The 27,408-nt window shown below is 34.3% G+C and overlaps 6 protein-coding genes and 2 pseudogenes across 6 annotated transcripts; 6 read left to right on the top strand and 2 right to left on the bottom strand.

The window, feature by feature from the left end:
• On the top strand, window positions 7,578-8,796 carry LOC104791086 (probable carboxylesterase 13). Its single transcript, XM_010516886.2, is given in 2 exon segments — window positions 7,578-8,471; window positions 8,474-8,796. Coding segments are annotated over 2 exon segments (1,002 nt in total). The 5' UTR covers window positions 7,578-7,648; the 3' UTR covers window positions 8,653-8,796.
• Window positions 9,518-10,702, top strand: LOC104791085 (probable carboxylesterase 12). The gene has a single exon (XM_010516885.2). It carries the CDS (start codon window positions 9,605-9,607, stop codon window positions 10,574-10,576), a length of 972 nt encoding a protein of 323 aa, XP_010515187.1. The 5' UTR covers window positions 9,518-9,604; the 3' UTR covers window positions 10,577-10,702.
• LOC104698969 (B3 domain-containing protein At4g02870-like) lies at window positions 11,842-12,928 on the top strand. Its single transcript, XM_010414335.1, has 3 exons — window positions 11,842-12,142; window positions 12,262-12,501; window positions 12,588-12,928. Exons 1-3 carry the CDS (start codon window positions 11,842-11,844, stop codon window positions 12,926-12,928), a joined length of 882 nt encoding a protein of 293 aa, XP_010412637.1.
• On the bottom strand, window positions 13,814-14,599 carry LOC104791084 (ankyrin repeat domain-containing protein 2B-like). Its single transcript, XM_019246337.1, has 5 exons — window positions 14,538-14,599; window positions 14,373-14,451; window positions 14,194-14,283; window positions 14,022-14,125; window positions 13,814-13,907 (listed from the first exon to the last, which is right to left on the bottom strand). Exons 1-5 carry the CDS (start codon window positions 14,597-14,599, stop codon window positions 13,814-13,816), a joined length of 429 nt encoding a protein of 142 aa, XP_019101882.1.
• On the top strand, window positions 15,139-16,470 carry LOC104791083 (probable carboxylesterase 12). Its single transcript, XM_010516884.2, has one exon. It carries the CDS (start codon window positions 15,367-15,369, stop codon window positions 16,339-16,341), a length of 975 nt encoding a protein of 324 aa, XP_010515186.1. The 5' UTR covers window positions 15,139-15,366; the 3' UTR covers window positions 16,342-16,470.
• LOC104791082 (gamma carbonic anhydrase-like 2, mitochondrial) lies at window positions 16,694-18,701 on the bottom strand. Its single transcript, XM_010516883.2, has 2 exons — window positions 18,206-18,701; window positions 16,694-17,311 (listed from the first exon to the last, which is right to left on the bottom strand). Exons 1-2 carry the CDS (start codon window positions 18,597-18,599, stop codon window positions 16,935-16,937), a joined length of 771 nt encoding a protein of 256 aa, XP_010515185.1. The 5' UTR covers window positions 18,600-18,701; the 3' UTR covers window positions 16,694-16,934.
• Window positions 19,846-21,089, top strand: LOC109133323 (annotated as a pseudogene).
• Window positions 22,695-23,932, top strand: LOC104698967 (annotated as a pseudogene).

Below are 27,408 nucleotides of genomic sequence, written 5' to 3'. Positions count from 1 at the left end.
TTGTGGCCTTTATTAACTTAGAGCCGGCTATGTCCATGACCATCACCCATCTTTTGACCATCTCTCTTCCAGAATTGCATAAGTTGATTCTTTTCAATTGTGTTTAGGTTCTTTATTCTCTCAGTAAAAGAATTCACAGATGTTGATGTAGCGAAGAAATCATCTGGAATGGGAAGATCAAAATATTTTGACACTTGATCATGTCCCATGTTTGTTTCAATATCATTCACCGCAAAATTAATATCTTGTTTCACATTATTGAGAATGTTCTCATAGTGTAGGATGTTCTCATACTCCAGAAATGGGGTCACATCTACGAGCCTCAGCTGCATAGCACAAAGAGTTGACAGCAATCTGACATTGTTCTGGAGAATCAAGATTATTAAGAATATTGCAGACGTTAATGGCTCCAAAGTTTGATGAACATCTTCAAATCTCATATCATGAGATGGAAAATGTGGTTTGGAGACACTATTTAAATCACAAGATTCATTCAAGATCTTGCAAACAACACAACGGTTGGAAGCCATTCTTCTTTGTTTTCTTTTCTCCCTTAACCCCTAAAAATATTATATTAAAAGATAATCATTAATAACGTTCTAAATATATGTACATATTGTACTTTTATTACTACAATAGGTTTCACCATAGCTTGTGAGTTGTGTGATGAACAAAAATATACCTAAAAATTACATATATAGTCATAAATCTATCTAGCTTAAGATTAGAGGTTTTTAGCAAATCCTACAAAAAATACAATATATCAATACCAGATAAATGTGTAATAAATCATAACAGATTAATTTATAAAAGAGAAAAAAATTCTCGTCAAAGATCTCATATATAGTCGAACATATATAAACCCATTATTGATGTGTCGAGTATTATATAAAAATTGAATGTAATAAAACACGAGTGATATATATGACAACCAATTATCAACCAATAGAAGTATTAAAAAAAAACTAAAAACACACAAAATATTATGTGAAACTATATAAATAATTAGTAGATAAACCGAGATAATGTAATACCTCGATCAGAAATGTTAAAAGAGTCTATATCACAAAAGAAATGAAAAAGTAGTAAATTTGGGAGATGTTTGTAATGATAAAAGTAGTCATAGTTTTATAGTCATGTCATAAAACATGAGTCATGGTTATATCACTGATTTTAGGTAAGAGAGTAATGTCCGTTAAATAAAAGAAATTTGACTTATTTATTTGTAGATCGATGCGAGTAATTTTGTTTCACAATTACTATTAAGTACTAACAATTATAATGTGATATATTTGACTGTGATACTTCTTTTTTGGCAATATAATATTATATTTTGCCATACATTCAAAGTTTATTTTATTTTTGTTTAACTGTCATGCATTAATTCTGTCAATTATTATTCCCTATAATGTATTATACTTTATTTGTAATTAGTTTCAACATAATATGTTATATTATTAGTTTGTCTGCCACAGACAAACTTATCATTTATATTTATTTTATTTTATTTTAGGAAGAATAACAAACGTAATTTTAATTATTCTAAATGTTTATATAAATAAATAATTTTTAATATATATCTTATTATGTAAACTTATGTTTCTTATCTTATTATATAAAACTTATGTTTCATATCTTATTATATAAAACATATAAAACTTTTTATTTTAAGAAAAATATTTTGTTATTTTTGTTAATTATATTAGTACTACTTAAATATATATTTGATATGATGCACATATTATATTTGATACAAAAATTTTAGTTGTTACTCAATAAGATTGAGTGCGTAAAATTAAAATGTAATATTTTATGATGTGATATATACTTAATTTGTATGTAAGATGGAATGCATGAGGTTCAATTCCGGATTTAAAAACAGTAACCAAATAACATCTAAAAAGATTGTGAGGATTACCACTTAAAATTAAAATGTTATCAAAAGTATTTAATATTTATTTCTTATATATGTTGTATTGAGTATGCAAATAACTATGATTCTAACTAAAAGCTGAAGTTATTTCTAATATGAAATGATTTATAAATAACATTTAGCCATAATTTTTTCAGTTATTGGTTAAATTCAAATTTATCATAAAATTAAATACTCGTACATAGAATTGATCCTAATAGAGGATTAATAGGTAACCTATGCGGAATAAGTACATTCAAACAATCGAATTTATATATGAATACATATATTTAAAGGAGTAGTGTTTGTATTATCATTAGTTTTTAACAGGATGATAATATACTGAAACATATAAAATATTTTAATAGGACGAAGCAAATTTTACTCTCAGTTTTATAAATTTATTTTATAATTACTAGGTATTGAGCCTCCGCGATATCGCGGGGAACTCATTTTAATAAAATAGTTATTACAAAATTTCTTTAATTATTTATCTTTATTAAGTTATTTAATAATAAACTCAAAAAAGAAAAAAAATTGAAACTTTCTTCAAATATTCTTAAAAATAAATTTACCTTCACAATGTAATTAAATAAATAATTAAAACTATAGACATATGATTAAAAACTCTTTAAGATTAAATAAATAATGATTAATACTATAAACATATTATAGGTAATTGCATTTTTAAAATTCAATTTGATGTACTCAAATCCACATATCTAAATAAAAAAGAACATAAAGAAGAGTTGTAATGATAATATGACATTTTATAAAAGAAAATGTTAGACGGTTATAAATATAAACAATCATAACAGAAATATACGATAAAAACAAACCAAAAGTTGCAGTTGTTCGACAAATAACTTTAATTTAACTAAATCATAACAAAAAAATATTTAATTATATTTTAGTATCATAGCCACAACCATAAATATCAAATTTTCCAAAAGTTGCAACGGTTCAGAATAGAAATAGAAAGTTTTAATGGTTCATCAAATAAACTAAATTTTCTGTGGTTTAATTAAAAGGTTGTAATAATTTATTTAAATATATTTTTGGAATTAAAATCTAATAAATAATAATTTATGAAGATTTTATCCGAGTGATGTGATCTTAAATATTAAATATAGCAAATGTTACAATGATTCAATTAAATAGGTTAGAATAATTTAGTTTAATATATTTTAATAAATAAAAGTTCATAATTTTTGAAGAATTAAACTCAGATACTGAATATAATTAAAAATTATTTCTTCTGTCTCTAACAGATTAATGTTTTAATATTTTTTCTTGTTCCTAAAAAATTGATGTTGTACATTAATGTAACATCCGCGAACCAGAATTTGCATTTTTGGTCTGAGTGTCGATCGACACCATGGGTGTGTCGATCGACACCATCATTTCCAATTTCGATTGGTTTGTTTTAATTGTTGTTTGGTTCGGTTTGGTTCAATTGAAAATTCCTAAATTAAGTATATAAGAGGAGAAGCGACGAATTAAGGGTTTGAAGTTGTCTTGTTTTGTCGCCGTTGAGAGAGAAAAAGAGAGAAAAGGAGAGAAAATGTTGGAGAGCCTTTAAAAGTGTTCTTGAGAGATTTTTGTCTTGTTCTTGGTGTTTTGGAGGGATCTGTGGCTGTGGAAGGGAGAGCTGTTATTGGGAACGAAGGAGAAGCTTCCTAAGGTGTTGGTTCCACCGTTTCTTATTCAAATCTTCCTGTAAAAGAGGTGAGTGCTTGACCATGGCTGATCTAAGCCTGAGATCTCTTGTGTTTGGTTGTTCTTTGTCTATTTGTGGTGTTTGCTTGCTTGGGTTTGTTGTTTTAGTGATTCCCATAGGTCCCTGAGGCGATTGAGAGAGTTTGAGACGGTTTTGTGGTGATTTGAAACGGAGGTTCGACGTTCGGATTCGTGCAGATCGCGTCTACAGAGTCAGTGTCGATCGACACCAGTGTGGTGTCGGTCGACACCCTTTTGTGCTAGCGTCGATCAACACCAATCTGGTGTCGGTCGACACCACTTTTAACCGTTTGTGAGTTGCTTGTTTGATGTGTTGATTGTGTTTGTTGGTTCAACTTAAAAATAGAATCTCAGTTGGTTGTGTGTATAGCCTAGTAGATGGAAGGATGACCTCGCTGAGTATTTTTAATAATACTCATGTATCTCAATATGTGTTTGTGGTGCAGGTAAAGGCCAAGTGTGATCATTGAATCAGGGCGATGAGGAGGAGGATGTTCTAGAGGCTTGGTTGATTGTGATCTAGCTATTGTTAGGTTGCTAGAATTGAGTTGATAGAACATCGTTAATGTTGGAATTCTTATAGGTTTATTGGAGTTGTTTTGGTTATCCGTTGTTGTTGATTGTTGCTAGGTTGTTAGTGGGTATGAGACCACTAGTGAATTAAAAAAAAAACGGGAACGGTTATTTCAATTAAAAACCTAAAATAGTTTTTTTACTTTATAATTTTCTCCACATGACATGTTACTGAGGTTTATATTTTTTCTTTCTACCAAAAAGTAATTATAAATTAATTTATAGATAAAACTTTAACTTTTTCTTAATATATGTGAAATGGTCAACACATCAATCTATTAGAGACAGTGGGAGTACAACGATTCATAAAAGAAATCAAAATTACAATATTTCTCACAGTGATGAGAAGTCATTTTTACATCATTGTTAAAATTATGTATGTTGATAAATAATTTATAGAGTAGAGAATGATGTTTAAAGTTGAATTTCAAATTATTGTGATTCATCATATTATGAAGAGATTCAGTTTTTTTAAAGAGATGCAATCATAGAAGTTTCTGTCAAAAAATAAATACGTAAAATATTTGATGAAAATGTATAACAAAAAGATGCAACTGTTATTCACATTTATTCAGATTTATGAAAAAATTTGTGTGAAAAAATCTGTGTTGAATAGAAAGTTTGAAAATTTTGTAAAGGAAAAACAAATATAGAATTTTTTTAAGATGTGTATGTTTAAATTGAAAAGAAATTTTGAAAATTTCACAAAAGATGAACATATGTATATATTTTTAAAGATTTCACAAAAAAAACAAATATATGGATTTCAAAATATGTGAACATTTGAATAGACACAATTGTTTGTAAGAGACACAACTTTACATTCAATAGAAACAATATTTTTAGAGAGACGCAACCATAGAAGTTTCAATCTAAAATTTTTTTATGAAAATGTGTAACAAAAGGAAGCAACTGTTCTTCGTATCTATTCAGATTTATGAAAAATCTTTCTTGAATAGGAAGTTTGAAAATTTTGTAAAAGAAAAACGAATATATAAATTTCTAAAGATGTGTACCTTTGAATTGAAAAGAAAGTTTGAAAATTTCACAAAAGAAGAACATATATATAGATTTTTTAAGATTTCTCAAAAAAGAAATAAATATAGGTTTCTAAAGATGTGAACATTTGAATAGAAACAACTGTTTTCAAGAGATACAACTTTACATTCAACAGACGCAATTTTTTAAAGAGACGCAACCGTAGAAGTTTCTGTCTAAAAAGAAATATATATAATATTTTATGAAAATGTATAACGAAGAGATGCAACTGTTCTTCGCAATTTATTCAGAATTATGAAATTTTTTTGTTGAATAGGAGGTTTGAAAATTTTGTAAAAGAGAAACAAATATATAAATTTCTAAAGATGTGAACCTTTGAATTGAAAAAAAAGTATGAAATTTTCACAAAAGAAGAACATATATATAGATTTCAAAAAATGTGAATATTTGAATAGACACAACTGTTTGCGTTGGATACAACTTTAAATTCAACAGATGTAATGTTTAAAGAGACGCAACCATATAATTTTTTTGTCAAAAAATAAATAAATAAAATATTTTATGAAAAAGTATAACGAAAAGATACAACTGTTCTTCGCATTTGTTCAGATTGCTATTATTATATAGATTAAAAAAGTCAACCAATAATATAGATAAATATATATAACTTAGAAATTGAATATGTATTGAAATTTATAAAACAAAAAATAATATATTACACGTGATAAAATTACAAATATATTAGATTGATTTTCTTATTATTTCTTTTAAATATATAACGGCATGTTATTGTAAATAATATTAACATGTGAGGGTGGATTTTTGAAAACTGATTCAAGCTTTATTACATTTTCTTGAGAATGCTTCTCTATTAAGGTGTTTTTTGGTATTTTAATGTAAATATGTGAGTACTACTAATTTTACTGTAATTAAATTAGACATTAGATTTTATAATACTAATTTTGAAATGTTTATAAAAGTAGATGTTAATAAAATGCACAATTATAAATTTGGAAAATAAAATTATTTTTGAAATATATAATTGTATAAATGTAATTAGTATTAATTAATGAGAGTTATTTGCTAAAATTTGTTTCGAGTTCTCGAGCGATGAGATGCCAGTATTTTTTCAATAGTAATTCTCTATTAATTTAGAGAGGATATATAGTTCGCACCCATACAAAAATTTCTATAATAAAAAGAGAATAAAATGTTATGAGATCTTATCTAACGCAAAGTTTTGATTAAAATCCACAACTTTGTCAAACTTGACACAGGTTTTAGCTACATCAGTAAAATTTGACAATGTACTATATACTATATACTAATGAACTAGATTTTAACTTGCAGTACACCACGGGACAATATTTTTATAACTAAAAACTAAATTATAAAAAATTGTATTTGTTTGTTAATTTTGTTTATTTTGTTTAGTGTTTAAGTTTGTATAATTGTATTTTGATTTTTAATTCTAAAATTTGATCAGCTGTATACCGCAGACACGACGAGACAATTATTTAGTTTTATTTATAATAATGTTACATTTTTACTGTATCGAATTTCTTATGGTTATAAAAATTTAAATTTTAGTACTTTTTAGATTTAACCCGTGAAAGAATTATTCTTATTTTATTATAGTGTTTTTAAGCTTAACCCGTAAGTTTAATATTTTTTAGATTTAACCTGTAAAATAATTATAGCTGTTAAAGTTATTATGCAGTATACTCCAGATTAAATTATATTATAAAAACTCCAATTTATTAGATTCAAACCGTGAAATAGTTATTTTTACATATTTTTTATCACCATATTAATAACCAGTAAAGATATTAATTGTTTATATTAACAATATAGTTATTATTGAATATTAGAATTTTTAAAGGTAAAAAATATTGTATAGATATTTTTTGACATATGTTATTAAATGTAATAAATTTATAAATATATAAATTTTTTTAGGAAATTATAAACCAAATTAGTAAAGGTATTTTAGAAATCTAATTGACTTTGTTTTTTTAATATAATTTTTAAAGATTAAATTTGTAAATATGTATAGTTTAAATGATAAAACACCAAATGTACTACAAAAATATTAACATAGCAAAAAATATTTGTCGAGTAAATGGACCAATATGCACAAAAACTATTAAACTAATATTTAGTTTAATATAAAATTATATATTATTATTTTTACATGTACAGAAATCTAGCAAACAAGGAAAAAACACATCATCATTGTACACTGACATCTACGTTGAATTGTGTAGCAAATATGTTAAATTATATTATCATACCTACCCGTAACAGTGACACTGCTACAAATTCTACGATAGAGTTAAAAGACATCATCATTCTCAAATCTCGATATCTCTATCTCTCGTACAGACACAATCATAGACTATCAAGTCTCAGTCTCAACCAATAATGGATTCCGAGATCGCCGCCGACTATTTTCCGTTGCTCATAATCTACAAGAGTGGCCGCGTCGAGCGACTCATGGGTGAAACCACCGTCCCACCTTCTTCCGACCCACAAAACGGTGTCGTTTCCAAGGACGTTGTTTATTCTCCCGACAACAACCTCTCCGTCCGCATTTACATCCCGGAGAAAGCCGCCGCAGCCGGTGAGAAACTCCCTCTCCTTGTCTACTTCCACGGCGGAGGATTCCTCACTGAAACCGCTTTCTCCCCGACTTACCATACTTTTCTCACGGCGGCTGTCTCTGCCTCGGACTGTGTAGCCGTCTCTGTAGATTACCGGCGTGCACCGGAGCATCCGATTCCGACGCCTTACGATGATTCGTGGACAGCTCTCAAATGGGTTTTCTCTCACATCGCCGGATATGGTCAAGAAGATTGGTTGAGCAAACACGCCGATTTCAGCAAAGTGTTCATGGCCGGAGATAGCGCTGGAGCGAACATAACGCATCACATGGCGTTGAAAGCTGCTAAAAAGAAACTCAGTCCCGGTTTGAACGATTCAGGAGTCTCTGGAATCATCTTAGTACATCCTTACTTCTGGTCAAAAACCCCACTCGACGACATGGAAACGACGGATGTAGCAATAAGGACGTGGATCGAGTCGATTTGGACGTTGGCTTGTCCCACAAGTAAAGATGGATTAGATGATCCGTTCATCAACGTGGTGCAATCAGAGTTGGTAGATTTGTCCGGGTTGGGTTGCGGAAGGGTTTTGGTAATGGTGGCTGAGAAAGACAAGTTGGTGAGGCAAGGTTGGGGCTACGGGGGACCGGAGAAGTGGACGTGATGGAGACTAAGGGAGAAGGTCATGTTTTTCATTTGAAGGATCCTAATTCTGAAAAGGCTCATGAACTCGTGCACAGATTCGCAGGGTTTATCAAAGGGAGACAAGTAACTTGGTGGTGGAACTATCATTCGGTGTTTGAGATGTCTCTCCTCGCTCTCTGATTTTTCAGTGATATGCATGGTGCTTACAAGTTACAAGTTTGAATTAAAAAGGTTATTTTCACATTTAATAAAAATTTTGATTTATACAATTATAAAAAGTTACATACATTTTTAAAATAATGGATTAGTAGAGAATTTATTGAACACAGTTGAAAAAGACATGCACATTATTATCATTCATCAAACTAGATTGATACGAATTTGTTAAAAATGGGATAAGATAATTTATTACAAATAACAATAGTTAATTTATAAAAAGTTACGGTTGAAATATCATATTTGATAACATAGTCTGTAATTTGATAAAAAAGCTATACTTTCAAAATTGTAATTTTATAAAATTTCACACTTTAATACATTATGTTGTTAACGTCATAATTTGATTAATTTTTGTATTATAATTTTAAAATTAGTGTAAATTTGATTTAGTTCATATTAGTACGTAGAGTTTAATATTTTAGTATAGTTTAAAATCTGTAATTAAATCATTCAATAATTTTAAATATACATATTAATAATAAGTTAAACTTTTTATAGAGTTTCAATATTAATACTTTATAACTTTTTATAATCCAAACAAAATAATATTTTTAGTTAAATATACAAAACATCCATTTACAAGTAAGTTATTGTCCAAAAAAAAGAAAAAATTACATGTAATTTTAATTATTTATTTTTAATATAAGAAATGATATATTAAATCCGGAAGTAAAATGAATGTTCAAATACGCACACGTAGAAGAGCATGTCTCACCTAGTCAATAACTTGTGCTTTGAATTGTGTTGGTAAATTCCGAGTTCCGTGTACAACAAACTAACAATGACACAAGTCAGTAACTCCAATAGAGTTAAGGTTTCACTATTCTCTCATTCTCAATATAAATCTCTCTCTCACACACACACCATACACTCTCTAGCCTCAATCTTATCATATCTCACCGACCAACCAATCATGGATTCCGAGATCGCCTTCGACTTCTCTCCGGTGCTTAAAATCTTTAAGAGTGGCCGCATCGAGCGACTCATGGGCGAAACCACAGTCCCACCTTCTTCCGACCCACAAAACGGCGTCGTCTCAAAAGACATCGTTCATTCTCCCGACACCAACCTCTCCGTCCGCATTTACCTCCCGGAGAAATCTCTGGCCGCCGATGAGAAACTCCCTCTCCTCGTCTACATCCACGGCGGAGGGTTCATCATCGAAACCGCTTTCTCCCCGACTTACCACAATTTCGTCACGGCGGCTGTCTCTGCTTCAGACTGTGTAGCCGTCTCTGTTGATTACCGGCGTGCGCCGGAGCATCCGATTTCGGTCCCGTTCGATGATTCTTGGACAGCTCTGAAATGGGTATTCACCCATATCGCCGGATCTGGTCAGGAGGATTGGTTAAATAAACACGCTGATTTCAGCAAAGTGATCCTCTCCGGAGACAGCGCCGGAGGGAACATCGTGCATCACATGGCGATGAGAGCTGCGAAAGAGAAACTCACTCCTTGTTTGAAGGATACAGGAATCTCTGGAATCATCTTGGTCCATCCTTACTTCTGGTCAAAGACACCAATCGACGACAAGGACATCAAGGATGCAACGTTGAGGATGAAGATCGATTCGATTTGGAAGATGGCTAGTCCCGATAGCAAAGATGGATCAGATGATCCGTTGATTAACGTGGTGAAGTCAGAGTCGGTGGATCTGTCCGGGTTGGGTTGTGGTAAGGTTTTGGTGATGGTGGCTGAGAAAGATGCGTTGGCGAGGCAAGGTTGGGGTTACGCGGCCAAGCTTGATAAGAGCGGCTGGAAAGGAGAGGTTGAGGTAGTGGAGAGTGAAGGAGAGGAACATGTTTTTCATTTGATGAAACCTACTTGTGATAAGGCTCTTGAAGCCATGCATAAATTCTCAGGGTTTATCAAGGGAGGCAAGTAGCTTTTGTGATCTAGTGAATAATATGGTACTGTTTAGTTGTATCACTCAGTTTCTGTAAATGTTTCAGTGATTATGCATTTGGGCTGCAACAACAACAACAGAATAAACATTTTAAAATTGTTAATATCTAGTAAGAGATGTTTAAGAAACTTCATAATACACAAGATGGTCATTTGTAATGTTATCCACCGTACCCAACTACTGAATAACCTATCTCTCAAGAACAAGCACAAGCCTTCAATGAGTTTCTTGTTTCCTGTATCACTAATCACCTAAAGACTACACCATTCTATGCATCCTAGTCTATCATTAAACGCAAAATGCTCTGAAGAGTAACTTCACTAAACAACTACCATTGAGGATTCCTGATCTAAGAGCATCTTCACTCATTTTGCCAAAGAAAAAAAAAACATCTTCACTCGAAACACACTATTTAAATAATCAAGGTGGACGAAGAAGATTAAAACCTAAGTTCCAATAATACTTCAGCAAAAATTGGATACTCAGTGCTCAAAATCTGAGAGACCGTACACCTAACAAGATAGTGAGCTAAAATATGAAATCATACAAAAATTCTGAGAAAATAAAATGTCAAAGAACAAGAACCTGTTGGGGACGACCACGCAGCATAAACAACACAACGTTCCTAGACATTTGAACAGAATCCAACGGTGATCTTGTTGAGATCTCCTCTCAATATGGCACCGTTCCACACAGACGAGCCGTCCCAGACTGTGACCTCCTGACCAGCCAAACACAAGGTTAGATGCTACCTAAGCATTGACGGCGACCTTCGGTAGCCAACTGGCCTCTGTACTCCCATTTCACCCAATCCGGTGACGACGTCACCTGCGATTTCTGTTTTAAGTGTTTCCGTCGTCGCCAACGCAACTGCTTCCGCGAATCAGATTCGAAGACTTGGATACCACCAAAACTTATACTCATATAGAGATTAGTGATGCGTAGAAAGAAAATACAATACTACACATAGAAATTGTACCAACAACTTAAAATAAAAAAATAAGTTATACACAATTTTTAGAGATGATTGATTAGTATTATTTTTGTCTAAATTGAAGCCACAGCAATTAAAAATTAGATAATTAATATATAATTAACGACTCTCGTCACTCGTGGTTTCACTAATCCGAATCTTTCTCTCTCTAAAATCGTTTTATCAAAAACTCTCTCCGACGAAGAAGAGAACGAAAGAATATTGATCACCCACTCAAAACTCTTCTTTCTTGCAATCCAAGGAAACAGATATGTCTCTCTCCAACATTCCTTTACCACCGAGGGAGAAGAATCCAGCGAGTACGATACAAGAACCACGAGATAGCCTTGAAGATTCCTTTTTCTTGCGATCCAAGGAAACAGAGAAAAAGAGCCCGACGAGTATGAGCCAAAAAACACTGAAGCCGTTTGTTTGTTTCTCCGATAACACAGATGAAGAAGTCTTGAAGCGATATGAATCCTACTTGGATAACCCAAATGACTACGAAGGTGATAACATCCTTATCAACAACACTACAAACATGTTGAGTCCTTCTGGTGCCTTGCTCGAAGGTTAACGTTCTTTCATCACAAACTACGTATACGACATTACGCAGAACCCCTATATTTTTCTCTGAGTACCTTTTTTTACTTCTTGTGTGTCGCAATTGCATGTTCTATTGATTCTGCAGGGAACATTGGTTCACAACAAGATCCTAACCCGACGCAGATGAAGCCTACCTCAAGAGATGTCAAGAACAACAGTAACCAGTCTTACTTGATTGTCGAAGGTTCCAACGTTATTTCTGATGGGCCTGAGATGATGCCTAGCATCTCCATAGATGGTATAGATTTACCTGCATTTTTCGCAGACTCTACCGAAGAAGATCCACAGCTTCCTTACGATAACCTTGAGGATTTAGGAATTCTAGGTAAGTAAAGGCTAATTTATTCCCATTCCCTTGTTCTTGTGGTACTTGTGCCTGTCAATAATTGTATGTTCTTTTTATCGCTTTAGGTGAAGGATCTGGCATAGACACTACTTGCCTTTTCAAAAACAAAAGTAACATTGCTTTTGGTTCGTTTGGAAGCATTGAATCCATGATGAACGCAAAAAGAGAGAGAGAAAAGATTGTGATGATCCCTACACCTACTGTCAACGACGCACCTCAAATGATCCCTGCACCTACTGTCAACGACGCACCTGAAACGATCCCTGCACCTACTGTCAACGACGCACCTCAATGGACCATCAGGAGGAAACTGATTAAGAACGATATTAACCCTTATAACAACAGCCTTATTCTGCAAGAAAGCTCCGTTGATGAGCACATTCGAAGACATATGCCTGTAGCATAATTCCAAAGGATAGTAAGTGATTCAGGAATCATTTTTGACGTATATGACTATGACTTGAGAACAATGCATAAGCGCCTGCGTCTGGGAAGAAGTAGAAACTATGCTCTAACGGATGGTTGGGCGGGAGATTTTATCCGAAGGAGAAGCTTGAATTGGATTTTTATGGGATTCTTCTGCTTCTAGGCTTGTATTTGGCGTCATTTCTCGTTCACCGACACGAAGGAAACCAAGGCGTAAATAGTTCCAAAGATAAACGCATATACCAACTGTGAGAGGAAGTGTTTTGTATATTTTTAGCCACCAATATATATGACATCAAATCATTAAGACTAAAGTACATATATGTGGCTAGATATATATATGTTGAAGTACGAGACGTTCATGTGTGTGTATGAAAGAGCATAATAGTAAACAAGACACAAGCTTTGTTAACGGGGTTCGGATAACCTACATCCCCGGGACCAAGTCCAGAATTCATTAGTTAGAAATAGAACTTCAACAATACCATCAAAAGATCTCTATCTTTTTGATGGGGCGACGCCACACACCTTGTGTGCATCTCTCAAGAATACCCTAAGACGCGCACCTGTCTATGAAACGCTCTCTTGGTATTTATAACAATGGCTCAACCCTAGAGTTAACAATTTTCCTATTCTAAATCGGTAAACTAACATATTTATATAACTCATAAATAGAATTAATCCTAATTCCATAAGTCGGTAGGATTAGTATAGCTTGCACATCAAGCTATCTTCAAGTTTATGCCAACAAAGACCACTTTCTCTATCTCTTTTTTTTTCCTTTTCTTAAATCAATGTCAAGAGTCCGAAAGATATAATATTTTAAAACCCTAAACCGTATGCACTAAAACTCTCAAAGGTAAAGTCATGCGTCCTTCTCAAGGAGGTTCATAACGTCAAGCTGATAGTTAAGCTTAGCCAAATCAATGGGATTTTTGTCATCCATGTTTTGCAGGGTTCTACAAACAAAAGCAGCCACATCAAACACCGAGTCATATATACAGAAACAATTTAAAGTTGTTTAAAACAGAGTTTTGTTTTGGTTGCAAACTTACTCTGCAGAACCCTAACACTTTTTCCTCCCACAATTAGCAGCATAGTGCAACGGTGTGTTCTTGTTTTTGTCAACCGCGTTGAGATTTGCTCCAGCTTCCAGAAGAACTTTAGCACATTTCACCTAGAGACAGATTCAACCAATGTAAGTTGGGTTAAACACCACATGCAAGGGAGATAGATTTGACATACCTTGCCATACGAGCAAGCCAAATACAGTGCTGTCCTTCCCTCGGAGTCGTCTTCATCTTTGTTCGCAGTAGCCAATGCAGTTTTCAGACCCTGATTGGTTCAAAAACCCGATGCAAAATGAGTTTACAAACAGAACAGAGACATTAACAGAGTAGGAACCAGTTTTACCTCCACATCACCGGAAGTATAGCAGTCTTATGAACATTACCCATTGCTTCATTAAGCCTTTTGAACACACTTTCTCCATCAAGAACAACTCTAACACGTTTCATCTAGGAAACAAACACAACCAGGATAAGTTAGGTTTCTATAAACCACATGTATGGTCAGATAGATTGGCATACCTTTTCATAGTCACATATAATCTGCAACGCTTTCCTTCTTTGGAAGACTTCTTCGTCTTCATTACCACCGTAGTTGGTTAACAAATTCGCTGCTTAATGCTTATGTTATTAAAGCCATATATTGGTATTTATCAAATTCTTTAAAATAACATGAAAACATGAACGGTTGAAAATTAATTTATTTATCGGTCAAAGTTTTCATGAAACAAAACGATTGCTAGTTTTCTTTAGTGCTCCGCCAAGAAAATGCTGAAAATGTATGTCGTTTAGAAAATACAAATACATATATCTTGTTCTTCTTCTTGATATATGTGAGATAACCGATTTTTAAACCAATAATACACAAGCTTGATAGCAAAAAAAAATTATGTCGAATAAATGGTAGTGGTACCATTAAAGTATGGTACAACAAGCAAACCAAACAAAATATGTAGACCAATAGTCACTAAAATTAGTGCTTTTGCCTTTCAGTTTAAATATACAAAACATATATTTACATGTTTTTTTGTTTTTGATATAAACTGAAAAACCGAAACCAAAATGAATGTTTTGAAGGAAAGAAATAGACAAAAAAGGAATTAAAAAAAAAGTGCACCCGTAGAATAACATGTTTCACCTAGTCAACAACTTTACATGTGTGCTTTGAAGTTTGAATGGTGTGTAGTAAATATATATTCCGTGTAACAATGACACAACTCACGTGTCTCAACCATACCACTAAAATCTCCAATAGCTAGAGAGAGTTAAAAGTTTCCACCATACTCAATATAAATCTCTCTCACACACACACACACACCAATCTTATCATATCTCACCGAACAAACCATTCATGGATTCCGAGATCGCCGTCGACTTCTCTCCGGTGCTTAAAATCTCCAAGAGTGGCCGCATCGAGCGACTCATGGGCGAAACCACCGTCCCACCTTCTTCCGACCCACAAAACGGTGTCGTCTCAAAAGACGTCGTTCATTCTCCCGACACCAACCTCTCCGTCCGCATTTACCTCCCGGAGAAAGCTCTGGCCGCCGATGAGAAACTCCCTCTCCTCGTCTACATCCACGGCGGAGGGTTCATCATCGAAACCGCTTTCTCCCCGACTTACCACAATTTCCTCACGGCGGCTGTCTCTGCCTCAGACTGTGTAGCCGTGTCTGTTGATTACCGGCGTGCGCCGGAGCATCCGATTTCGGTCCCGTTCGATGATTCTTGGACAGCTCTGAAATGGGTATTCACCCATATCGCCGGATCTGGTCAGGAGGATTGGTTAAACAAACACGCTGATTTCAGCAAAGTGATCCTCTCCGGAGACAGCGCCGGAGCTAACATCGTGCATCACATGGCGATGAGAGCTGCGAAAGAGAAACTCACTCCTGGTTTGAAGGATACAGGAATATCTGGAATCATCTTGGTTCATCCTTACTTCTGGTCAAAAACACCAATCGACGAGAAGGACGTCAAGGATGAAACGTTGAGGATGAAGGTGGAGTCGTTTTGGATGATGGCTAGTCCCAATAGCAAAGATGGATCAGATGATCCGTTGCTCAACGTGGTGAAGTCAGAGTCGGTGGATTTGTCCGGGTTAGGTTGTGGTAAGGTTTTGGTGATGGTGGCTGAGAAAGACGCGTTGGTGAGGCAAGGTTGGGGTTACGCGGCCAAGCTTGAGAAGAGTGGTTGGAAAGGAGAGGTTGAGGTGGTGGAGAGTGAAGGAGAAGACCATGTTTTTCATTTGGTGAAACCTACTTGTGAGAAAGCTCTTGAAGCCATGCATAAATTTTCAGGGTTTTTTAAGGGAGGAGACAAGTAGTAGCGTTGGTGTTGCTCTAATGAATAATTTGGTGCTGTTTAGTTGTGTCACTCATCAGTAATGTTTTCAGTGATTAAGCATTTCGGCTACAGCAACCCAATAAACATTTTAAAATTAATAATTTCGATCCAAAACGTCGCAAGTCAGCAAAAAGCTTTATGAATCATAAAGTATTAAAATGTAACGTAAGCTGAAAAAGAGGCAATTTAGCTCAGGAAAGTTAGAAAAGCTTACGTTTCAGCCACCAAAAACGCTGTTCAGTTTTTATTTATGTTTAAAATTGTTTCTTTATATTATCTTAGCAAATCGTAAGCTACCAACTAAAATATTATAACACTACTTTTCCCGATAGTGGGAGAAGACAAAGTGGAGTATTTCACTTTTCAGTTTTCACCATTATCATCTTTCTAGAACGTCTGAACACAAGGATATGAATTTAACAACAAAACAGACAGAGAAAGACAACATTTCAAACACAGCTTTGCTTTTGTTGTGGTTCCGCAGGTTACTTATTCCGATCAAATTCAAAAAAAAAAAAAAAAAAAGCTTTCTTAATGAGGGAAGTAGCCAGAAACCTGGAAAACAAAAGCTTTCTATACGGCAATCCCAAGGGATTTCTTGAACTTCTCAACCTCAAGATAGGCAGTTGAGTAAGGCAAGAACTCAGAGAAGTAATCTCCACTTAGGTGGTTAATGGCAACAGCAAGCTTCGGGATCTCTAATGTTTCTTCATTGGTGAGAGTTCGAATAAACCTTGCTGGGTTGCCTCCCCAAAGTTCACCAGATGGGATTCTTCTGCCAGGTGGCACAACAGAACCAGCTTCTAGGATTGATCGTGTCTCGACCAGCGAACCCTCCATTAGGATTGAGTGTTGCCCGATGATGCATTCGGGTTCGATAGTGCATGATCTTAAAAGACTGTATGCACCAACTGTCACGTACCTATCGATCAATGTCATTGCTGGCAATCCTGAAAATACCAAAGTAGAAAAGTAACTCCTAAGATCAGACGTTTTATCAACCATATCAAAAACCCAGCACAAAGAGATGTTCTACCCTTCAAGATGTTTGTGCAGAAACTGCAGAAGGCTGTTTGGCAGTACAGAGCTATTGACTAGAATAGAAAGGATGGTGATTCAAGTAATGAAGTACAAGTTGTACACTTCAAAGGCAACTCGGAGTACGCCAAAGTTCAAACTAGAGCCTAATCAAACAAGGAGGTTTTTGCACTTAAAACTTGGCTTAAAATCAAACATTGGCAAGACTACAAGATGCTACACTCATAAGGCTTAATGCAGCTTAGAATCCCGGTTCTATCACAAAGTATCGTGGAGAATCTCTTTTTTTCAAGTTATAAAGCCTTACTGTGACATTGTTCCAGAACTTATACAGAGCATCTAAGTAACTTCCTACTACACAAGACGGTCATTTATAGTGTTATCCGCCGTATTCAACTCCTGAATAACATAACTCCTCTCAAGATTACGCACAAGCCTTAATGGGTTTTTTGCTTCCAGTATGACTAATCACCTTAAGACTAGACAGTTCTATGCATCCTAGTCTAGTTAAACGCAAAATGCTCTGAAGAGTGACTTCAATAAGCTCAGTAAGGATTCTTGATCTAAGAACATCCTCACTCGGAACACACTATTTGTGCAAAACCAATATGCTCAATTACACCATTTCAATAATCTAAATGGACGAAGAAGATGAAAACCCTAAATTCCAATATCACTGAATCCCCAATACTTTAGCAGGCAGTAACAACAAAAATTAGATAATCAGAGCTCAAAATCTGATAGAACAGATACATAAAAAGCTACAATGAAATCATACAGAGATTCAAAAGAGAGAGAACAAGAACCTGTTGGGGACGACCACGCAGCATGAACAACACACCGTTCCTGGACATTTGAGCAGAATCCAACGGTGATCTTGTTGAGATCTCCTCTCAAAACGGAACCGTTCCACACAGACGATCCGTCCCAGACTGTGACCTGACCAGCCAACACAACGTTAGGTGCCACGTAAGCATCGACGGCGACCTTCGGTAGCCACTGACCCAGAGGAATGATCTGTCTTTGGCCTCTGTAGTCCCATTTCACCCGATCCGGCGACGGCGTCACATCCGATTTCGGTTTAGGCGTTTCCGTCGTCGCCACCGCAACTGCTTCCGCAGCGAAGTAACGCCGAATCAGATTCGAAGACAAAGCCGATGTGACGCCTCTTTTAGAGATACGAGCTAGCGAAGTCGCCATTGCTATTGATTTTAGGATTCTTCAAGAACTTGTCAAGAGAGGTAGAGAGAGCTTCCGGAGGAAGAGACACAGAGGAGTGAGTCCTCAGGGAGATTTCTTCGAAATCGGAAAAATGAACAGTTCGGAAGGTATTATTGGGCCTTTATGGGCTAAATCCTTGGACGTCAAAGAGAGATGACCAACATTTTGGGATATCAATAAGAGGGCCTCGGTGGGAAAAGTCCGGGAATAATAGGGAATTGAGCTAACCCTGGCCTCACTTGAAGAAGAATAATGGACATAGCTAAGATCACAACGAGAATAGCTCCTGATTTGTTTTCCATCTCTCTCACGCGAATTTTGTCTTTCTGTGTCAGGTAGAGATGGTTGGATGATTTAGAGTATATTGGACAAAACTTATTTTTTTTATAGGGTCATCATATATATGATGGAAACTAGTGGTATTTAATTTTAAAACGTTAGCTTAATAATTCAACTATTACTTCAAACCAACATATAATTTCGTTCTAATTATAAAATCTAAACCTAATTATCTTATTTGTAAACCCAAACCAACATATAATTTCGTTCTAATTGCAAAATCTAACTCTAACCATCTCATTTGTAAATCCAAACCGACATATAATTTCGTTTTAATTGTAAAATCTAAATTCTAATCACTTCATTCGTAAACTCAAACCGACATATAATTTCGTTTTAATTGTAAAATCTAAACTCTAACCACTTCATTTGTAAACCCAAGCCGACATATAATTTTGTTTTAATTATAAAATCTAAACTTTAATCACCTTATTTGATTGATATATAATTTTGTTTTAACTGTAAAATATAAACTAAGTCAATATTTAACTTTACTTAATTATGAGTATACAAAATTTGTTAAATTTAAATTTAAAAAAAAAGAAAAAATATATATACAGAATTTGTTTTACCTTTTACTATAATTTTAATTTATTTTTTAAATAAAATAATGTATAAAAAATTCTGATTGGTCAAAAAGGAGAAAGTGAACAAAAATGTTTACAACCTAAATATTTTTCCAAATAAAAGCCGACTATCTTAACCGACTCTAATGAATTTTTGTAAGTAAGAACATGTAAAGCGTTACTAGATTCTGATCCCACATTAGACCCAACTTTATTTAGATACATGAATTTTTGTCGTGTATACTTTTTTGTCCTTGACCTTTGCCGCAAGAAATCAGAGGAAACAAAGATAAACACCCATTTGGTTGCCATTTGAAACGATGACGACGACGATGATCTCCAATCTTCCAATGGATTTGATGGAGGATATTATTAATAGGCTTCCCATGAAATCTCTGAAAGCTGTGAGATTAACATGCAAAAGTTGGAACAATCTATCCCAAAGTGAGAGCTTTAAGAAGATGCACATGGGCAAATTAACAAGAAAAGGGGAGTCAATGATGATCGTGGTGCAGCCTCACAATATTTATTTAATGAGCGGCGTGGTTGACGTTGATCCATGTATAGATCTCAAAGGTAAACTTAGTTTCCTTAACAATCAAGTCAGTATATCCCGAATTTGCCACTATGAGGGTTTATTGTTATGCTTCTTGAAAGACGAAACTAGGATTGTGGTTTGGAATCCGTATTGGGGCCAAACAAGGTGGATCAAACTCACCTTCCACAAGGAAATTTCAATTATACTCTCGGATACGAGGACAAGGAATCTTGTCGTAGCCTTAAATTGTTGAGGTTTGTAGATTATTTTCATAGAAAGCCCGAAGAGCAATTTTTTTGGTATGAGATGTACGATTTTGATTCTGGTGTATGGACAACTCTCGATGTAGCTCCACACTGGGGAATATACTGTTCAAGCCTTAGCGTTTCTCTTAAGGGAAACAGTTACTGGTGTGCAATAGGAAGAAGCTGATCAAAAGGTTTTAAGGATCACATAATCTGTTTTGATTTTACAAGAGAGAGGTTTGGGCCGCTTCTGCCTCTGCCATCATGCGTTAGGGATAAATATGCATATGTGAATTTATCTTGTGTTAAAGAAGAGAAGATTGCAGCTTTATTTCACCACCACAGTGATGATTATGGGTTTGAGATGTGGATTACAACTAAGATCGAGGCCGAAATGGTGTCCTGGAGCAAGTTCTTGCGAATTAATACGGAGCTTAGGATACATTGTCCACACTGTTTCTTTATTAACGAGGAGAAGAAAGTCTTCATGTGTGTTGGTAGTGACTATCGCTATGACTATGATTCTGACGAATATCACAAAACATTTATTGAGATCATCAGAGAGGCTGGATACTCAAAAAAATTGGAACTCGGAGTACCTGCATATAAAAACCGTCGGCCACATAGCTGCGCTTATGTTCCAAGTTTGGTCCAAATCAAGAAACTTGCACGAGGCAAAATGATAGAACAAAGTAGTTTAGAAAAGCGTCGATTTGATCAAAACATGTTGAGACTTGCTGCAGTTGAAAAGCTAATGAAGAAGCAATTTAGATATTACTAGGAGGAGGCACAAAAGGAGAGGGGAAATCAAGAGGAAGGTTACCCTGATACTTAAAGACCTAAACTCTTAAGTTACAGGTAAAATTATTGCGCTCCTGTATGTTTTGGAACTCTTTTGGGAGTTAAAGGCTTATAATGATTACACTTGCTGTCTGCAGGAGCAGAACACTGAGAAAAGTTGTGTGTTTTGGTAACGCTTCGTGGTACTCTTGGGATCTATATGGGACGTCTTGTAGTGCGATGCTTATTTTACATGATAAAGAAGAACCATATGATTTTACTTTCTAATGTGTGTTGGTACGATAATGTTTTGGGTTGTCAAGTTTCATGTATGTGAACTATTGAAGCTTCCTTTGGCTTAAACAAAATGACTCAATGCGTACTGGCTTTCTTTTACTTAAAGGTCTAATCGTAATCTAAGCAGGACAATACACAGTCAAGTTTGTTGAATGAGTCAAATTTGTTTAGTGCAAAGAACAAATCTAGTTCCAATATTTGAGATAAATAACATTTGTAAGATTTCTCTTTTGCTTCGAACATGTAGTTTTGAACTCTTCTCAAATCATTGCACAAACAAACTAATTTCCTTTCTTATAAGTTCTAACAATCATCCATAAGACCAAATACCATCAAATTTTACAAACTAATTTAGAGTTGATCCATAGCCCTTACACCATGTGTGCTAAAAGTTCAACTGTTTTATCCATCAAGCCTTTGTCACATAAACTGCTAATGACTTCCTCAGTTTTTGCATATTTTCCAAAGATTTTGCTGAGAGGTTTTATTCATATACAAGCAACTTTCAAAGCCTAAATTTTAATATTGTTACAAAACAATAGAAGAAATAAATATATTTCTTGGTATTTACGTCAAGAACACAATATGCTTTTCAATCACTTGTGTTGGCTTCACAAATCTTTTCATTTTCCGGATTGGTTACCTTGAGTACTTGTAACTCTGTAAAGAAACCTAGTTTTTCAAGCTGTTGTAAAGACTATTACGATTGCTTGAGAGATGAGAGAAGAAGAAGAAGAAAACAGAGTACTTATCTATACATATACAAAGCTGTCCCTTTAAATTATCAGACTCTAATAAACTTCTCAGAGATTTCAAGGTGATTGATGCAATGTTCTCACGCTGAGAGTATTTAGCTACGGTTTTAATAATGAATCTGTAAGCTTGAGGCGTAGGCTCACCAGTTATGGAGTTGGAAAGAGCTCATTGATTGTGAATTTCTTAGGTCTTCCATTGCGTATTTCTGCTTGAGATTTTCTATATTTTCTAAGGAAACTTGACATTCAGTGCCACGATGAAGATCTTGCCATTTCACTATTTCAGTTCAACAGCTAGCGTAAATAAGAAGATATAGACCATAAAGCTGGAAGCTGTGGAAGACATGACATATATATTAGCTTCAGCATTCTTGTCTCGGGTATATAAACATCAGTAAAAGCCTAACTAGGTTCTGAAGCCCACGATTGGCCCAACTGTATTTAGGGTTTTTGTGTATTTTCCATTGGTGTGTGTGTGTGTATGCTCTCATTTCCCTATGCCGCAAGAAATCAGAAGAAAGAAAAAAACAAAACCATTGTTGCAATTTGAAACAATGACGACGATGATTTCCAATCTTCCAAGGGTGTTGATAGAAGAGATTTTAATTAGGGTTCCTTTGAAATCTTTGAGAGCAGTGAGACTAACTTGCAAAAGTTGGAACACTCTATCCAAAAGTAGGAGCTTTAGGAAGTTGTACATGGTGAAAAAGCAACAAGAGAAGAGGAGTCTATGATGAACTTCGATCTTTATTTAATGAGGTTAGTCGTTGACGACGTTAATCCATCTATAAAGTTTAAACGTAAACCTAGTCTCTTTGACGAACAAGTCAAAATATCTCAAGTCTTTCACTGTGAGGGTTTATTGTTATGCATCTACAAAGACAACGATACTAAGTTTGTGGTTTGGAATCCGTATAGCGGGAAAACAAGGTGGATCGAACCAAGATACTCTCATCGTCCAAAAGGATGGGACAGGTTCAATTATGCTCTTGGATACGAGAATAAGAAATCTTGTTGTGGAGTTAAATTCTTGAGGTTTACAGATTATTTCAACATACCACCCGAAAGCCAATTTTTTTGGTATGAGATCTACGATTTTGACTCTGATTCATGGACAAGTCTTGATGTCACTCCAAATTGGTGCATAATGTCTGGTTCCCTTGGTGTTACTCTCAAAGGAAACACTTATTGGTGTGCTACAAAGAGGAATTTATATAATGATAGTGATCTTGTCGATCACATAATCTGTTTCGATTTTACAAGAGAGAGATTTGGACCGCTTTTAGCTCTACCATCTAGCGTTTGGGATCATGAATATGAATATGTGACCTTATCTTGTGTTAGGGAAGAGAAGCTTGCAGCTTTATTTCAGCACTGCGAAACAGAGTGGAATGAGCTTGAGATATGGATTACGACTTATAAGATTGATGTCGATATGGTGTCGTGGAGCAAGTTCTTGAAAATGGAGACGGGGACTAGGATACATGATCTCCCACTTATATATGGAGGTTTCTTCATCGACGAGGAGAAGAAACTCGCCATGGGTTTTGAAGAAGAGTATTACCGCAGAACATTTGTCATCATTGGAGAGGCAGGATACGTAAGAAAATTTGATATCGGAGTAGATGTTGACAGAGAATGTTGGCCACATGTGTGCTCTTACGTTCCAAGTTTCGTCCGAATCAAGAAACCTGCACGAGGCAAGAGGAAAAGACAAAGCAGTTTAGAAAAGCGTCGGTTTGATGAAAACAAGTCGAGACTTGAAGCATTTGAAAACTTAGGACCAATCTAGAAGAAGCATCTTGTAGGAGTCAAAGGGATGATTAGTCTCAATTTACACAAAGTTTTCGTTTATTGTGTTTGGAATCTTCTATTTATTTTCTCATTTACTTTATTTTGGCCATGTACATCAATGGATTTGGAACAGAATCTGCTTTCAACTACTCTTGTTGCTCCACAACTGAAAGATTTGCAGATTGGTTACCTTGATTAATGATTACTGTAAGAAGCCTGTTTTTTTTTAGTTTGCTATATAGATTATTCCATTGAGAGAAACTAAACTGGTTTGTTATGAAAGTTTTTCTTCGTTTATTGAACTTAAAAGACAGAGGCAGACAAGAGAGTACAACAAACAAAGAGATGTAAACATACTGTTGTAGCTTAACCGATTTAACCATGGTAAACCACATCTAATCCGGATATGATAACCAATATATGTTGAAACGGCAATGCGACTGAGTTCATAAATTCATATCATGATTCATGCATGGACTAATATTAAATCGATCTTTATTTTCTCCAGCATGTAGAAGTATTGATCTTTTTTTATAGTGGATTTTGTATGTGAAATTTAGGAATAATTTGTAAATTTTTTAAAATTAGCAATGTTGTCAAAATTAAATACTATACAATGCTCATCACATTTACCCAAAAAATACAGTAAATTAAAATTCCACATATTTAATTTTCAATCAATAATATTTCCACTAATTATTTTTTAATCAATAATATCCAGGAAAAATATTTAAAACCAATAAACTATTTTTAGTCATTTATATTTAAGATAGATTATCAGAAAAAAACATTGTAACTGTTTGAAATTATTAACTTAAAATACAAAAATTAATAAACCACATATAGTCTTTATAAAATGGGTCTAGTATTTCAAAATGGAGTAGACATATCTAAAGTTTATAAAGAAAATTATTTTAAAATGATTCTTTTCCTCTTTTTATCTTTTCTTTTCAAAGTACTAGCACCAATTAAAAAACCACATGTCACTCAATTGTAGATAAAAATGTATCACAACTTTTTATTATATACACTTTCAAAAAAAAAAAAAATACTTTATATTTTTCTTATGTTTTGCTCATAGTATGCCTAAACATTTCAAGAATTGAAATATATTTAAACCAATTATTCATAATTTTAGAGGGGGGTATTGAACTTTATATTTTAAAAGATTTTAGAGTATTCTTAAAATCACTTGTTATTCAATTGATGATTTTTAAAAATCTTTAGAAATCCTATGTTATTCAACCTGACATTCATGTAAAATCATTTAAAATAATACACAATCTCTTGTTATTCAATTAGAATTTATAAAACTTATTTGAAATCTAGTGTTATTCAAAGTATCACAACTTTTTTTATAAATGCTACTTTAAATGATTCTAGGAGAATTGTTTTTATTTTTTTAGTTGAAAAATATGACTAATAAAATCACATCCTTTGAGGTGGAGTTTTGAAGGATTTCAGAAAAAAAATATTGGTTCATCGTTTCCGTAACTCTTCCCGTACAGCTATGAGGTTTCCGATTCATAGATGTCACCACCATCACCTTTCCAGATTTTCTCCATCCTTTTCGTCCCATATTTTCTTCCTCTTCCCATAACAGTTTCAGTGGTCGCAGTTAACTTTATGATGGTGACAACAATGCTTCGCCGCAATCATCTTCCAACCAGAACACAAAACTCTTCCTACCGTGTATCATAAGAGAGCATGAAATGACAGTTTCGGTGGTCACAGTCAACATTGGCTACCGTGTTAACACTTGGTCGTGTTGCCGTCGTTCCACTTATCGTCGCAAATACATTAATTTGTTAACTGCAATTTGTTTTGAATTCGATTATTCAAATTTTGTGGTCTAACAAGAAAATCTAATCCTTTCTGGTTATGTAGAATTATTTCTTGAGCTCAATATTAGACACATATACGCTTTGTTTTGGATAGTTCTACATTGAGTTGGAGTTTCAAACGTTTAGCTTAAGTTTTACTCTTCACATATGTTTAACTAAACAAACTCCATCTCTGAAGCCATATACATATTGGATACATTCATATGAGGAAGAGTAGTATAATGATTATATTCGTTGGGGACGGGGAAGGGGAAGGTACAACTGTGTTTGTGTAAACCCAGAAGACTTGCAAAAGGAGAAGGGGCATGTATTTTTGTTGAACTTTACAAGGGCTGTCCTAAATTAATGCACACTTCCATTATCTCTATTGTAAATATGTTTGTCCAACTTTTCTAATTTCATATACCGAGAAGCCTTTGATTACTCAGACTTTGCTTATTACCATTATATAATATAATCTTCAGATGTGTAGTAAATCTCTTCCATCATGAATCACAAATTAAAAATTCAAAGAAAATGTCAAAAGGAACTCAACATTAACTTTGTCTACCAAAGTCTCTTAGCATTAACTTTGTTCCATTCCACCAATTTTTTACATGGCAAATTGGCAACGATAGTGTTTTGTTTTCTGTTTTGATAAAGGGACCGATGATGTGAATAAACTCAACTTTTCCTTTTTTTTGTTCTACAAATCTCTCAGAATCACCTAAAATCTCAACAAATCACAAGCTAATTTTTTTTCTTCTTAAAAATAAAAAATAAACAATTCCACCAAATAATCTAAAAACTCACTTAAATCTCACAGAATCTAAAATTTCCAAAATCTCACAAAATCCTCTCAAATCTTGTTTCAATACTCCCCTCTTAAACTATCTTGTTTGCCTTGTCTATCGAGATGATGTATAATATATAATATACAAGAATATCACAAAAATGGTAACATGTTTTTTTAATCAAAATTTGGTAATAATACCATTGAGAGGTTGTCATCATCTCCAAGCTCCCCACTGGATTCTCCTCCATTCTCTCCCAAAAAATACAGTGAGTTAAAATATCTTTGTATAAGATTTCTGGTTCTCCCTGCAACGTGTTGCCGAATCCAATCTCCACAGGTAGTTCAAAGTTTATCACTTTTGAACGGTTTTGTTACACAATTTGCTCTGTTTCCTATGTTAGCTATGTTTTCTATGTATGGAAAGTGTGGATCTTTATCTGAAGCAAGGCTTGTACTTGATGAGATGTCAAGAAGAGATGTGGTCTCTTGGAACTCGTTAGTTGCTGGTTATGCGCAAAATCAGAGATTTGATGATGCTTTGCAAGTTTGTAAGGAAATGGAGTCTGTGAAGATAAGCCATGATGCTGGCACGATGGCTAGTCTGTTAGCAGCAGTGAGCAATACAACTCCTGAAAACGTTAAATATGTTAAAGATATGTTTTTCAAAATGGGGAAAAAGAGTTTGGTTTCGTGGAATGTGATGATCGGTGTGTATATGAAAAACGCGATGCCTGTTGAAGCCGTGGAGTTGTATTCCCGAATGGAGGCTGATGGGTTCGAACCTGATGCAGTCTCAATCACAAGTGTTTTACCTGCTTGTGGAGATACATCTGCTCTGTCTCTTGGTAAGAAAAT

Source organism: Camelina sativa, chromosome 6 (genome assembly GCF_000633955.1).
Source record: "Camelina sativa cultivar DH55 chromosome 6, Cs, whole genome shotgun sequence".
NCBI classification, from domain to species: domain Eukaryota; kingdom Viridiplantae; phylum Streptophyta; class Magnoliopsida; order Brassicales; family Brassicaceae; genus Camelina; species Camelina sativa.
The sequence above is the reverse complement of the archived record's forward strand: the minus strand, read 5'-3'. Positions and strand labels throughout refer to the sequence as shown.